The 12,147-nt window shown below is 35.0% G+C and overlaps 1 protein-coding gene across 1 annotated transcript in view; it reads left to right on the plus strand.

Moving 5' to 3' along the window:
* TBC1D23 (TBC1 domain family, member 23) overlaps positions 1–11,597 on the plus strand; it is a gene marked incomplete at its 5' end in the record, with an annotated part of 17,319 nt that extends 5,722 nt beyond the window's left edge. Inside the window, 11 exons of the mRNA XM_009703111.1 lie at positions 1,238–1,361; positions 3,536–3,660; positions 3,770–3,813; positions 4,768–4,871; positions 5,666–5,788; positions 6,845–6,937; positions 8,298–8,468; positions 8,688–8,730; positions 9,405–9,514; positions 10,184–10,326; positions 11,549–11,597. Of these exons, the coding sequence (XP_009701413.1) occupies positions 1,238–1,361; positions 3,536–3,660; positions 3,770–3,813; positions 4,768–4,871; positions 5,666–5,788; positions 6,845–6,937; positions 8,298–8,468; positions 8,688–8,730; positions 9,405–9,514; positions 10,184–10,326; positions 11,549–11,597 (1,129 nt within the window). The remainder of the gene's footprint in view (positions 1–1,237; positions 1,362–3,535; positions 3,661–3,769; positions 3,814–4,767; positions 4,872–5,665; positions 5,789–6,844; positions 6,938–8,297; positions 8,469–8,687; positions 8,731–9,404; positions 9,515–10,183; positions 10,327–11,548) is intronic.
* Positions 11,598–12,147: the final 550 nt, after the last annotated feature.

A 12,147-nucleotide genomic window follows, 5' to 3' on the forward strand; every position in this document is an offset into this window, starting at 1 on the left:
AGTCTTTAATGTTCCGTTCAACCAAAACCATTCTGTGATTCCAGTGGCTGAGCCTGCTGCCTCCATGGGGCTTCTAAGCCTAGGAAGTAACGGATAGCTACAGGAATTCACAATTCTTGAGAAGTGTTTTTCTGGGTTTTTTTGGTGGGTTGTTCTTGGTTGGTTGGTTGGTTTTTGGTTTTGTGTGTTTTGTGTTTTTTGGTGTTTGGGTTTTTGGTGGTTTTGTTTTGGTTTTTTTATTTTAAACTGGGTATTTAATAAGGGTTGATTACTACCATAGCTACCAGAAGTAAAAAATTACCGAGCAAAACAGTTAAGAAAAATGTCTAAAGAAGGTTGTTCCACTGCCACTGGAAACGTGGAAAGATTCTTAAAGTTATTTTTGGGTATATATCCATTCTTAATGTTAAAAAGTGGTAAAAACTGACTGACTGACTGGAATAATTGACTCTATTAAACATTCAAACCAAGTGATTTGCAAGTCTAGATTCTTATGCTAAAATAATTAATAGAATATTTTTCTTCTTTTCACACTTTTTGTCCTGTTAACTTAATGAGAAGTCAGAGTTCTTGCGATAACTTCAGAAAGAATCCTCATGTATAATTTGCTGTGAATGTTTCCATTTCACCACCATAGACATACCCTTGTTTAAGAAAGTTAGGTTGATAATTGTGTTTGGAGATCTGTGTGTCAAGTTTCACATAAGTTTATTTAAGTTTTTAAACACTTGAGATTTGTTCCTAATGTCTCTAAACAACTATTTCTTAATTTTAAATACTCCTTTATTTCCTACTTGATGAATTGACATTTAACCGTTATTCATGTATGAAATAAGCATCTTTTAAATTTCCTTTGGCTGCCATATTAGAATGATTTATATTTTTTAATTCTATTTTTAGTTAACAACATTGATAGCATGCCAGCCTTGTTTCGATATTTAAATATGTTTTAAATACTTCTGTATTATATGCTCTATCAAGTATTGGCAGTGTTTCGTTCTTTCTCCTGCCTTATTAATGTAGTGGGGTTTTCAATGTTTGTGGGGTTTTTGTTGTTTTATTTGTTGGTTTGGTTTTTTAACTGTTGAAGCAAGTTGACTTCATGATCAGTCCCTGTGAATTAAAAGAACAATGTAGGAAATTACATAATCACAACTAATAAAGAATTGCTACTGTAAGTCTTGACAACTGGGATGTTACATGGGAGTTTATGATTATTTTCACCCCTACTTTTTAGGGATTGTTTTATGAAGGGAAGACCATTTCATCTATTTAGACTGCTGCTTCAGTACCATGAGCCTGAACTCTGCTCCTTTCTTGATACTAAGAAGATGACTCCAGACTCATATGCACTCAACTGGGTAATAAAGTGAAAGTAGGGAAACATAATGAAAATAAATTTCTGTTAAAATTTAAGGACATGTTGCCAGTTTATGGAAGAGTAGTACAAGAGTTTAGAACTGCATATATTGAAATAAATTGCGTGTTTTAATATAGTGTGGGCATTTTGTCTCTTTAACATAAGGTATGAGATCTTGTTAACATCACATTTTCATTGTACTGGATGTTAATTGAGCCACTGATGTTAGGAACTACTTGGAATAAGCAAGAATGAGAGCAACTGACATAAAAAGTAAGAAGCCATGAAGTTAGTTTTTATAGTGGGCAACTGTATGGTTGTAGATATGGTTAAACATCAGCCTGACAGTTCTTTTAAAGTCAAATTACTCATCATTTTTAAAACCTCCATGCTAATAGCTATATTTGACTGCCTCATACAGTGATATGCCTTTTAGAATTTAGACACACATATTTTACATTTCTTCAAGAATTGGTCATTTCATCCTCACCTTAACTTCAAAACTGCCTTGAGTTGAAGGTAGTTACAAAGATGCTTACCTCAATCCTTTTTTTTAATAAAGTTTGTGTAGCAGGACTACAAATATAAACCAGCAAAATTCAGATATTTCAATGCTACTTAGTATATGCAGTACAAAAGCATGATACAGTGCTTGCAGAGGCAAAGTCTGTAAATTAATAAAGAAGACTTTATGACCCATGAACTCTTCTAGGCTATTCTTTCATACCCATTGGCTTTGTAAAATTATTTGTAACTCCATGTACTTCCAGTTAAAGAAATAAGGCTGAAATGAATTATTGGACTGCAGGGTCTGTATTTGTTGGGTGTTTTTAAAAGATTTTTTTTTTTAGGCTGCATTTTAATATAAAAATGTGTCCAGGAAGAATTTCCATATTCTCAAAATCTGCCTTTTGCCAATCATTAGCCTTCAAAAGAGGAGTCTGATCTTTTGTTACTACTGAATCTCCCTTGTTTTTACATATATTTTCCCTTAGTAAACACAAACCTCTTTTAAGATGTTCGTTAAAAGTTTAGTGATTCATTAGGAAAAAAATCTTCCCTTTGAAAGGAGGTAGGGACATTGGCTAGCATAGCTGCCAGTCGTCAATGTCATGCTTTTTGGTGTACAATCTTAGGAAAAAATCTTAAGCCTCACTTGATATCATGAGATTATATTAAAATTCCTTGTTTAATCTGTCAAAAACTGTAGTCTATATAGAGGTATTTCTAATGTGTAAAAATCCGTAAGCAACATTCAGAGACCTGTCGTCTCGTTGGTCAGGGACATTTTGTCTTCAGTAGTATTTGACTCGGAATTGAATAGATCTTCTTACCTTTTGTTATAGAAGTATACTGGGAAGTGTTGAAATACTTCACGATAGTGTTTAAAAACAGATACAGAGTTTTTGGAAGCTGTAGCTCTGTTGATACAGCATTTGTGTGCATCAGCAAGTTCAGTAAGACCCCGGTGAAGCCAGCTGGTATGCATTTGAGTTAGGTGTGATTGCAAATATTATCTGGAATGTATGAAAAGAAGTTCCTACCTTTTCTTTTATATGCTTTGAACTTTGTGTATCAAAGAGGATGTATTGTTAAATGGGAACAGGCAAACAGTTTGCTAAATGGCTGTGAAAATTTTCTGTTGCTTGCAAATGTTCAATTACTCAGCCATAAAGCATCATAATGTAATGTTAAGTAAGTGACATTGTCAAATTAATGTGCAACTGTGTTCAATTAGCTTGGTTCTACTGTGAAAAATAAAAAGAATGTTGTTTACAGGTTCCTTTCAAAGTCCTATTTGCTAAGCTAGTTAAGTAAGTATATTCTCTTATTATGTCTTGGTATAATTGGTATTTAGCAGTGGCTATGAGCTGAACAGTATTGCAACCTGTTTGTGTTATCTTGGGTTGAGTTTGCAAGGCTGACAATGTACAGCTGTTTGCCTTTACACTAGGCATATTTATTCACAGGTAATCTGTAGCATTACTGCACTGTTTCCATAAAAAAATTTTTTGAGGGTAGAACCATCCTTCATTCCTGGTGCAAATATATGTTTTAACATAATTTTGTTGTTTTCATTTTCTTTTAGATATCTTGTATCTCTGTTAAAAATGTTATCCTGATAAGATTGTTCCTAGTTATTGCTTTTTCTCATACTATTTTCCAAATTTTTAGCTTGGAAGCCTCTTCTCGTATTACTGTTCAGCTGAAGTCACTCAGGCAATATGGGATGGATATCTACAACAAGCAGATCCATTCTTTATTTATTTCTTAATGTTAATCATCCTTGTCAATGCAAAGTAAGTGTATAATTAATTCTTTGGAACCTTCCTTGCTCCCACAGTTTTAATCTACTATTGTTTCATTTTGGTTTCACTGACTTTATGCTTGTGACTTCACTATTTTCAGAGACGTTATCTTAGCACAAGAATCAGATAAAGAAGAAATTATAAGTAAGTACTTCTCTTATATAGCTGCTAGTGAAATATTTACCATATAGTATAGTTGCCATTGATTATTATTTTTAATTACTAAATAACTGAGTTATTTCATTATTTCCTTGTGATTCTCATTAATGAATCCCTTCACCCACTAATTCCTTTCTTACTATTCTTTTGCTATATCACATTTGCCCTGTCCTTAACGTTCTTTTCTTGTGTTTCCTTTTAGCACTCTCACACCTAGTTTTATACTTTGGTTTGGAGTACTTGAAACAATCACCATGTTTCTAAGCTCAAAGCAGCAGCTTTCAAATCCTTCTTTAAATCTACTGCACTTGTTGCATTTTCCAGATTATCTTTGTATGCTATGCACTTGATTTGAGCCTAATTCATTGTTCTTGTCTTCTGTTTTTATAGAAATTACACTAAATTTCTTGTGAGCTATTTCACCAGGCCTTTGGGTGTTTTGGTTTGGTTTGGGTTTTTTTTACCTGGCATAATACAATACAATTAATAATCTCCTAGTAGCTAAAAATGAGGGTGGTTGGAATTTTGCATCTTTGACATATACTGCAGAACTGCACCCTTGTACCATCCTGGATGTATAATAGTACTACTGATTAAGTACTCTGTTTTGGAGGAGTCTCTTGATCAGCCCTCTTTAGAAAAGGCTGCTGACTTAGTATTACAACTGAAAGCTAAAACTACACAGAGGTAAGAGTGTAGTAAAAAATAATTTGTATAGAAGCTTTGAACTAGCAAATAGCATAGGTTTCTTATGGAAAAGGAGTATTTCCTGTATCTTGTCTTTCCGCCTGGAGAGTGAATCAACATCCATGTTTAATTAATAAATTCAACTGTATTGTGCCTTGTTAAAAATAAGTTACTTTATAATGTGAAAAAGTATATGGTGCTTCTTTTCTACATCTGAAATAATGGTGCATTTATGTTGTTTTTATAACTCAGAATTCTTAGAATCTTCACCAGCCAATCTCGAATTAGAAGATATAGAAGATCTCTTCTCTTTGGCACAGTATTACTGTAGCAAAACTCCAGCTTCTTTCAGGAAGGTAATAACAAAGTAATTTTGAAATTCTCAGCTTTTTGGTGACTGTTTAAGCTCCTGCTGACAGTAACTTTGAATATTTCATTGTGATGGGTTTTTTTAAAACAATTTTTTCATGTTGTTACTCTGGTGGTATTTACTGTTAGGATCTTTAAAAGGTTAGAAGCTGAAGTGAAACATGTTAGAGAAAAGCTTCCCTGCAATATTCTCACTTCATGGCTGATGACTTTGTTTTGCAAACCAGGTTCTTGTAATGTCTGATGAAGCAGAAATGCCATACTGACTCCATTGCATTGTAGTAGGCTGCACAGCAGTCCTAGCTGTACTTGTGACAGCAAAGAGGAAAAAGCCGCTTACTAGAGAGAAAGCTGTTATCACCTGCACTGTTCTTGCAGCAATTCTTTACTCAAGATATCTGACTTCAGTGAATTCATGAAATAAAAGTAATTGGTGGTCATTGCCTTTGGCTTGTATGTACCTTCTCTTCTATGTAGACAGGTATGCGACTTTTGAGGGAAGGGGACAGACACACCCCCCAAAACCAACCAAAAAACAGAGGTATTTCATCATATTGGTATGGTCAGAATGGTGAACAAGTGTGTTTGTAATGAAAGTTCAGGCCTTGCCGTGATTTTCAGAAAGAATTTCAGTCGATAAAAAATTTGATGACTATGTGGACAAGATACGCATGTATTAGGCTTAATAATTGTGACATGGTGGATATAATTTTACTTTAAGCCTTTGCATCTAAAGAAAATGGCTTCAGTTGACTCTTTTTTTTTCTTCTTGCCTTACTAGGACAACCACAGTCTTTTCGGCAGCAGCTTGCTGGGCCTCAAGGATGATGACACAGACTTGAGCCAGGCTCTCTGTCTAGCAGTTTCTGTGCCTGAGATTCTTCAAGCAAATCAGCAACAAGGAGTCAGTATACTGAATTACTCTTCTTCCCCTGCTCACCCTCCCAGAATTTTATAGAAAAGGAAAAGAATCACTTACTGCTTTGTGTATCACAAATATTTTAAGTGCTAACAGCACAGCTGAATATTTGCTATTTCAGTAAAAAGTATTCTTGTCTTGAAGTCGTCTACCTTGTAAATGATGTGCTGACTGCAATGAGTTTGTGCTGTAGCTGTAGTTGCTATAGCACAGGTGAGTTTAATACAGCTGATTTGAATCTGAGGAGTGGGAGCTTAAAGTAATATCTTACTAATTTGAATTCCGTTCCAAATGTAACTATTGTAGAGGAAGATTTAAAACCTACTACTCAGTACCTTTGAGAAGAATGCCATTATGAAATACCTGTCTTTTGTCAATGAAAGGTTTAAACAAACAAAAAAAATTGATTGAAGCTATTTCTGTAGTAGTTAATTGCAGACGTACTTAGATGCGGGGACTTGACTTAGAGTATTTAAGACTAATAAAGAGATAGTAGTGTTAGCTGGGTTACAGTGTTTCTTATTTACTACTGGCTTTTTGTAGCCCTTTCCATGTCCCAGTTTCATCATGCATACTTTTTTTTTCCCTAGTCAAAGTAAAGTTAAGCACCTGTTTATATCCTGTTTAAATTGGTGGGATATAAAGCTATCCTTATGTGCTGTGCTGAGTAGTAATGGGCTGTTGGATTGGGACTTCAAAGTTGTCCCTTCTGATGTCTTGTTGATGTGTGCCCTGATACCCTCTATGTTTCTTCTCAGCAGAGGTAAATAACTACACTGTGTGTATTGCACTTGGGTGACCCTCTCCAATGCACAAGTTGATGTATTAATGGGAGATAACTATTAGAATACTGTTGGTGGTCTGGTAACTGTAGAAGTTCAGATTAATCAAATGAAATAAGATTTTCCAATAGCTGTTAGCCCCTTTGAGGGGTCCCTGTAGTATTGGAATTAGTATTAAAATATATTTGATTTACTTACTTTCCTATCAATAATTACATGATTTTAAAATTTTGTAACAGGCAAAATCTTTTTCTTTCAGGAAGGAGTAAGGTTCTTTGTAGTGGATTGTCGTCCTGCAGAGCAATACAATGCTGGGCATTTATCAACAGCATTTCATTTAGACTCAGATTTGGTTCGTATCCTTTTTGTTTCTTTACTGATTTTTGAATCTGAAGTTAAATAGGAGAGAGAAATGTCTGTTTTGAAAAATAAATTATCCTTAGTTTAGACTCTAGTCTGTGGATTGCAGTGTCTAGCTGTGCGATGATGTTTCAAAAGTTAGCTTCTCTACAGGAGATTGGTTAAACCATCATTTTACTGAGAAGCTTAGTTCTTAATTGCATTAGAATTTGAGATTCTAGACTTCCTGTTCCTTGGTTAGAACTGGAAACCCATACAGGCTAAAGACTAGACATTGGTTGGAGGAGAAATCTCTTTTTAGCATCATAATTTCTAATGAAAGGTGTCATTAATTTTATCAAGTAGCATTTTTTTCTTTTCTTTTTTTTCCCTAGCCAATCTTACTACAGACTGCTTGTAAGGAGCATACGTTTTGAAAAGGATTTGGTTGCTCCTTTAAAATTTTTGCAGTGCAGTATGAGAGAGAGAGTGCATTAATTTGGGGACTGAGATGTAGTACAGATTAGTTACTTCATTAAAGATTTCACTGTAGTTTCGATTTGATTATAAATTCCTAACTGAACATTCAATCATATTTTTCCTCTGTCCTTTTTTACCCAAAATCACTTATACTTCAGCTGGCTTCCAGTGTATTCTTCACTTCTAGATTAACCCTCTACTATTTCACTTCAAGCAGTCTATGGAAGCTGCATGAAATTATTTCTATTTATATAGCCCATAAAAGGCTTTTTACCTTTCTTAGTTAAGCAGCTCAGTCCTGTATGTATTATCTTTACATCTCTAATTAAGGTGATGTCTTATTCAGTGTTACTTGCACAAATGTTTAACAGAGAAAAGGAGGCTGAGAGAAGACCTTATTTTGCACAAATGTATAAGAGAGAAAAGGAGGCTGAGAGAAGACCTTATCACTCTCTACAGCTACCAGAAAGGAGGTTGTAGCGAGGTGGGAGGTCCGTCTCTTCTCCCAGGTAGCAAGTGATAGGGCAAGAGGAAGCGTCCTCAAGTTGCACCAGAGGAGGTTTAGATTGGCTATTAGGAAAAGTTTCTTCACCGAAAGGGTTGTCAAGCATTGGAACAGGCTGCCCAGAGAAGTGGTTGAGTCACCATCCCTGGAGGCATTGAGAAGATGTGTAGATGTGGCACTTAGGGACATGGCTTAGTGGTGGAGAGTTCTTTACATAACATGAGGTCTAAGTCAGGCTGTCTTGTGTGTGTGTCTGTGTGTCTTGTGCAGTGCTGATGTTGCCTTGTTTGTGCTCAACAAATTATAACCGTTTTCAAAGTTTGTATCTTTTCACAAGTTGTGTTACAATATGTTGATGTTAAACAGCACTTGTTTGTTTGTTCCACAGATGCTTCAAAACCCATCAGAATTTGCACAGTCTGTAAAATCGCTATTAGAAGCACAAAAACAATCTATTGAGTCTGGCTCCATAGCTGGTGGGGAACACCTCTGCTTCATGGGAAGTGGCAGGGAAGAAGAAGACATGTATATGAACATGGTGCTAGCACACTTCTTACAGGTAGGACTAAACTGCCGTTGATTGTAATAGCTGAAATAAAGCATGTCTGCACATATCATTGATACTAAATGGCAAAATATTTTCCCCTTAAAATCTTAAGTGTTTTTTACATTACTAAAGGGTACAGTTTTTATTAAATTAACCCGTGTTTCATTACTGTGCTTGCAAAAGTCATTCCACAGGTTTTTGCTTCAACCAAAAGTGTCTTTTCTGTTGCAGAAAAATAAGGAGTATGTAAGCATTGCCAAAGGAGGATTTATGGGTAAGCTTATTAATAATGAGTTTTGGCTTAATAGAACTTGATATCTTAACACTGTTGATATTTGTATTGGGCTTTGGCTAGAATTCAGCTAGATGAATAGCAAATAGGTCTCATTTGTCAGGTTTTTGTTTTGTGCAAGTCAGCACTGTGCACTTGCAGATTTGTGGTTGACTGTTATGACTTACCCTCATTTCTTCTACTTGTCATTCTTGATGTTCAGCCTCTATAGATTGCTGATCCATATGAAGAGGCTGCTTCGTAATTACTATTAATTGTTGTTGTTGTGTTTTCTTAAATCATCAGTTCATAAATCTGCAGTTTGTGCTGCTGGAAATAATCAGGCTCTACAACAGTGGAGAGATCTGTGCTACAATATGAGTCTAGAGGCATTACTAATGTGCAGTGTCATAACAACTATCTTTAGGATCAAAGCAGTGCTTTATTTTTAGTTGCTACTGTATTTTAACTGTTTTCTTTACTAAAATAAAGATTATCCTAATGCCTTTGTACTACTGAAAGAAAAGCCAGGGATGATTTAGCGGTATCTAAATTTATCTGTTTTATTAAATCATGTGGAGCAAAAATTGGTACTGATGAGTCTTGGATAGAAAGTATTTTCATCAACAGATTAATTCCAGTGTAGTTCTGAATGTTTTTGAATGGCCTTTTAACAGCCCTCCAGCAGCACTTAGCAGATATCAACGTGGAAGGACCAGAAAATGGGTATGGCCACTGGATTGCTAGTACCTCAGGCTCAAGAAGTAGCATAAACTCCTCTGGTGATGTAAGTGAATCTTAAGCTCAAGTGGTATAGTGGGGTGGGAGCCCCAGGTGTACTGAATTTTTTTCTTCATATTCCTCATTCTGTTCTGTGAAATGCATTACTGCAAGTCATGATTGGTTTTGGTTGTGTGTTTAATTTCAAACTATATTCACTGTCTAGCTGGAGGCAACATAAACATTTTTATCCTCTTGAGAGGAAGAGATTGTAGAGAGAACTTGCTGTAGTTGTTCTCCAGCAGAATATATGTAATGGACAATTCTTTTCCTGGCTCTTCTTCACTCAGAATAAATTACTATAAAACTGGCATACAGTTTCATGGGAAAGCTCAAAATTGTCTCTTCTCTACATCTGCTTTGTTGTACATAAAATTTGGCTTTTAATTTGGATACAATTTATCATTCATAGAATTCCTTCCACTCTAGATTTTCATAGCAGAGTACTCAGGAGTCAGATTTGTTAAGCTTGCTTTATTGGATCATCTTTACCTCAGACAGGTATCATTGCTGTTGTTTGATAGAACTCTAAAAGAATACTTAATGCTGTAATTAATCTTCTACTAAGTACCAAAAAGTGGATTACTATTTTGGAGTCTATTTCCTTTCTTAACAAACTAGAGATGAAATAACATTATTTTTATATAATTAATCCTGAGAGGAGTTACTTTTACAGGGTGATTCTCCTAATGGTTCAAGTGATGGAAAAGGAGTAAAGTCCCTGGTGAATAAAATGACGGTTGCTTTGAAGACTAAATCTGTGAATGTGAAAGAAAAAGTTATTAGTTTTATTGAAAATACATCTACTCCAGTGGACAGGTGCGTCATTTATATCTCACTGTGAGTTAGCAGTGAGGAATGACTTCCTATTTCAGGTGGCTATTGTGTAAATGTGAAGACTGTACTAGTTAGGAGAAAACTTATCTTCCAGTTTCAGCTTCTAGATTTCCTACCCCTACCCTCCTCACAATTTTGTCATGGCACAGTAAGCCTACTGTGCTGTCTTTGTATTGCAAGGCCGGTGTGAGCAGACTTTTCTCTTGAATGTTTACCTAGAACTTGTCACTGCATGGCTAGTTTGACTTCTTATAATGTGTCGGTTCTGTATTCAGTCTAAAAGTCAAGAATGATTTCACTTTTATTTCCGTTCCTCCCCATCCTGACTCTAATGGAATGGGTGAACAACAGAAGGATTCTGGATGGATTTTTTTTGTTTGGTTGATTTTGTTCTGTTTTGGTGTTTTTTGTTTGAGTGTTTTGGGGTTTTTTTACTGCCTCATCTTGTCAAGTTGAGGGTAACTTTTTTGAAGATCTTGATTTTTCAAGTCTTGATGTAAAGCTGCTTTTCAAACCCAGAATCCACTCTTGTTCATTTTTTTTGTATCTTCAAGTAGAGCTGGGAACGTGAATGTGCAAACATGTTTAAAGGCACTCTCAAAGTTGGAAGTCACCATTCCAAATACTTATCTTAACTAGATAAAAGAATAACATCTTTTGTCTGTCAAAGCTTTAATTGAAAAGCCTGTTTTAAAGTTCTTTAAAATGCATCCTTTGGAGTTGTGTGTTGTTGAGATATTGGTATTGAAGAATCTTACAGAGCTAGTGTTTGCTTGATAGCAGAATTTAAATTATGTGCCAAACAAACAGTAGTTTTTAGTAGTCTTGTACCTAATCAAAACGTACAGATTGTTCCTTCTTTTTATGTTGAAAAAAAAATTTTTTAAATTATTATTATTATTTCACAATTAGAGGAAAAAAAATCTTATATAGCACTTGGTAGTAGCTTTTGTTGTGTGACAAATTCAAGTAAGACTTATATGTAAGCCATACATAGCATGAAAAATGCATCTTTTAGTAGAATTTTGACAAATATTTCTCTTAACTCATGGCTAGTTGTCCTGAAGCATTGCTTTTATTTATAAGCATCCTCCTTGAAGATACATTGCTGATATAGAGCATTTTAATTATTTATCTAGATTTTTCCTTTAAACTTTTTTTTTTTTAATTCTTTTGTTCTATCCTCTGCCCCAATGTACTATAGAATACCTTTCAATATTCCCTGGCCAGACAGAGCAAGCCTGGAGCGGTAAGCTTGACAATTAAGCAGTCTGACTAAAACCACCTTTGTCGTATTTAGCATGACATCGCAGTATTTGTAAGCATTGGTTACACTGACAAAATTCCTTGCATATTTTTGTATTAATTTAGGGGTTTTGAATATATTAAAGCTATTGGTTTTTACAAGTACTGGTCAGGGGACTAGAAGAAGAAAAAAATGTATTGGCAGTGCTTTCTTCTCTTAGTTTTGGCTTTGTTATTTCTATTCTCTTCCTTACTATTGCTCTTAAGGGAGGGGGTTTTTTAACTTGTTGTTTCCTATATGCATTTTATTAGTGACTTGTACTAGTGAAAGACATCAGGAGCAATTACTGAACAAATTATGGCTTAAGGTTTTAACAAGAGAGACTAGAACTATGAAAAGGACTTGTTATAAGCTGTTCATAAAGCATCATCAGAGCTCAGATACAACAGGGAATCCATATGGAAATTCTGTCTGGAAAACTGAAATTTTTATGCTTCTCATGACATGGTGATAGAACATGCTGGTAGAAACAGAGGTGCTCATTACTGGGAAAATAA

This window comes from Cariama cristata, unplaced genomic scaffold (assembly GCF_000690535.1).
Source record: "Cariama cristata isolate BGI_N322 unplaced genomic scaffold, ASM69053v1 scaffold26316, whole genome shotgun sequence".
NCBI lineage: Eukaryota > Metazoa > Chordata > Aves > Cariamiformes > Cariamidae > Cariama > Cariama cristata.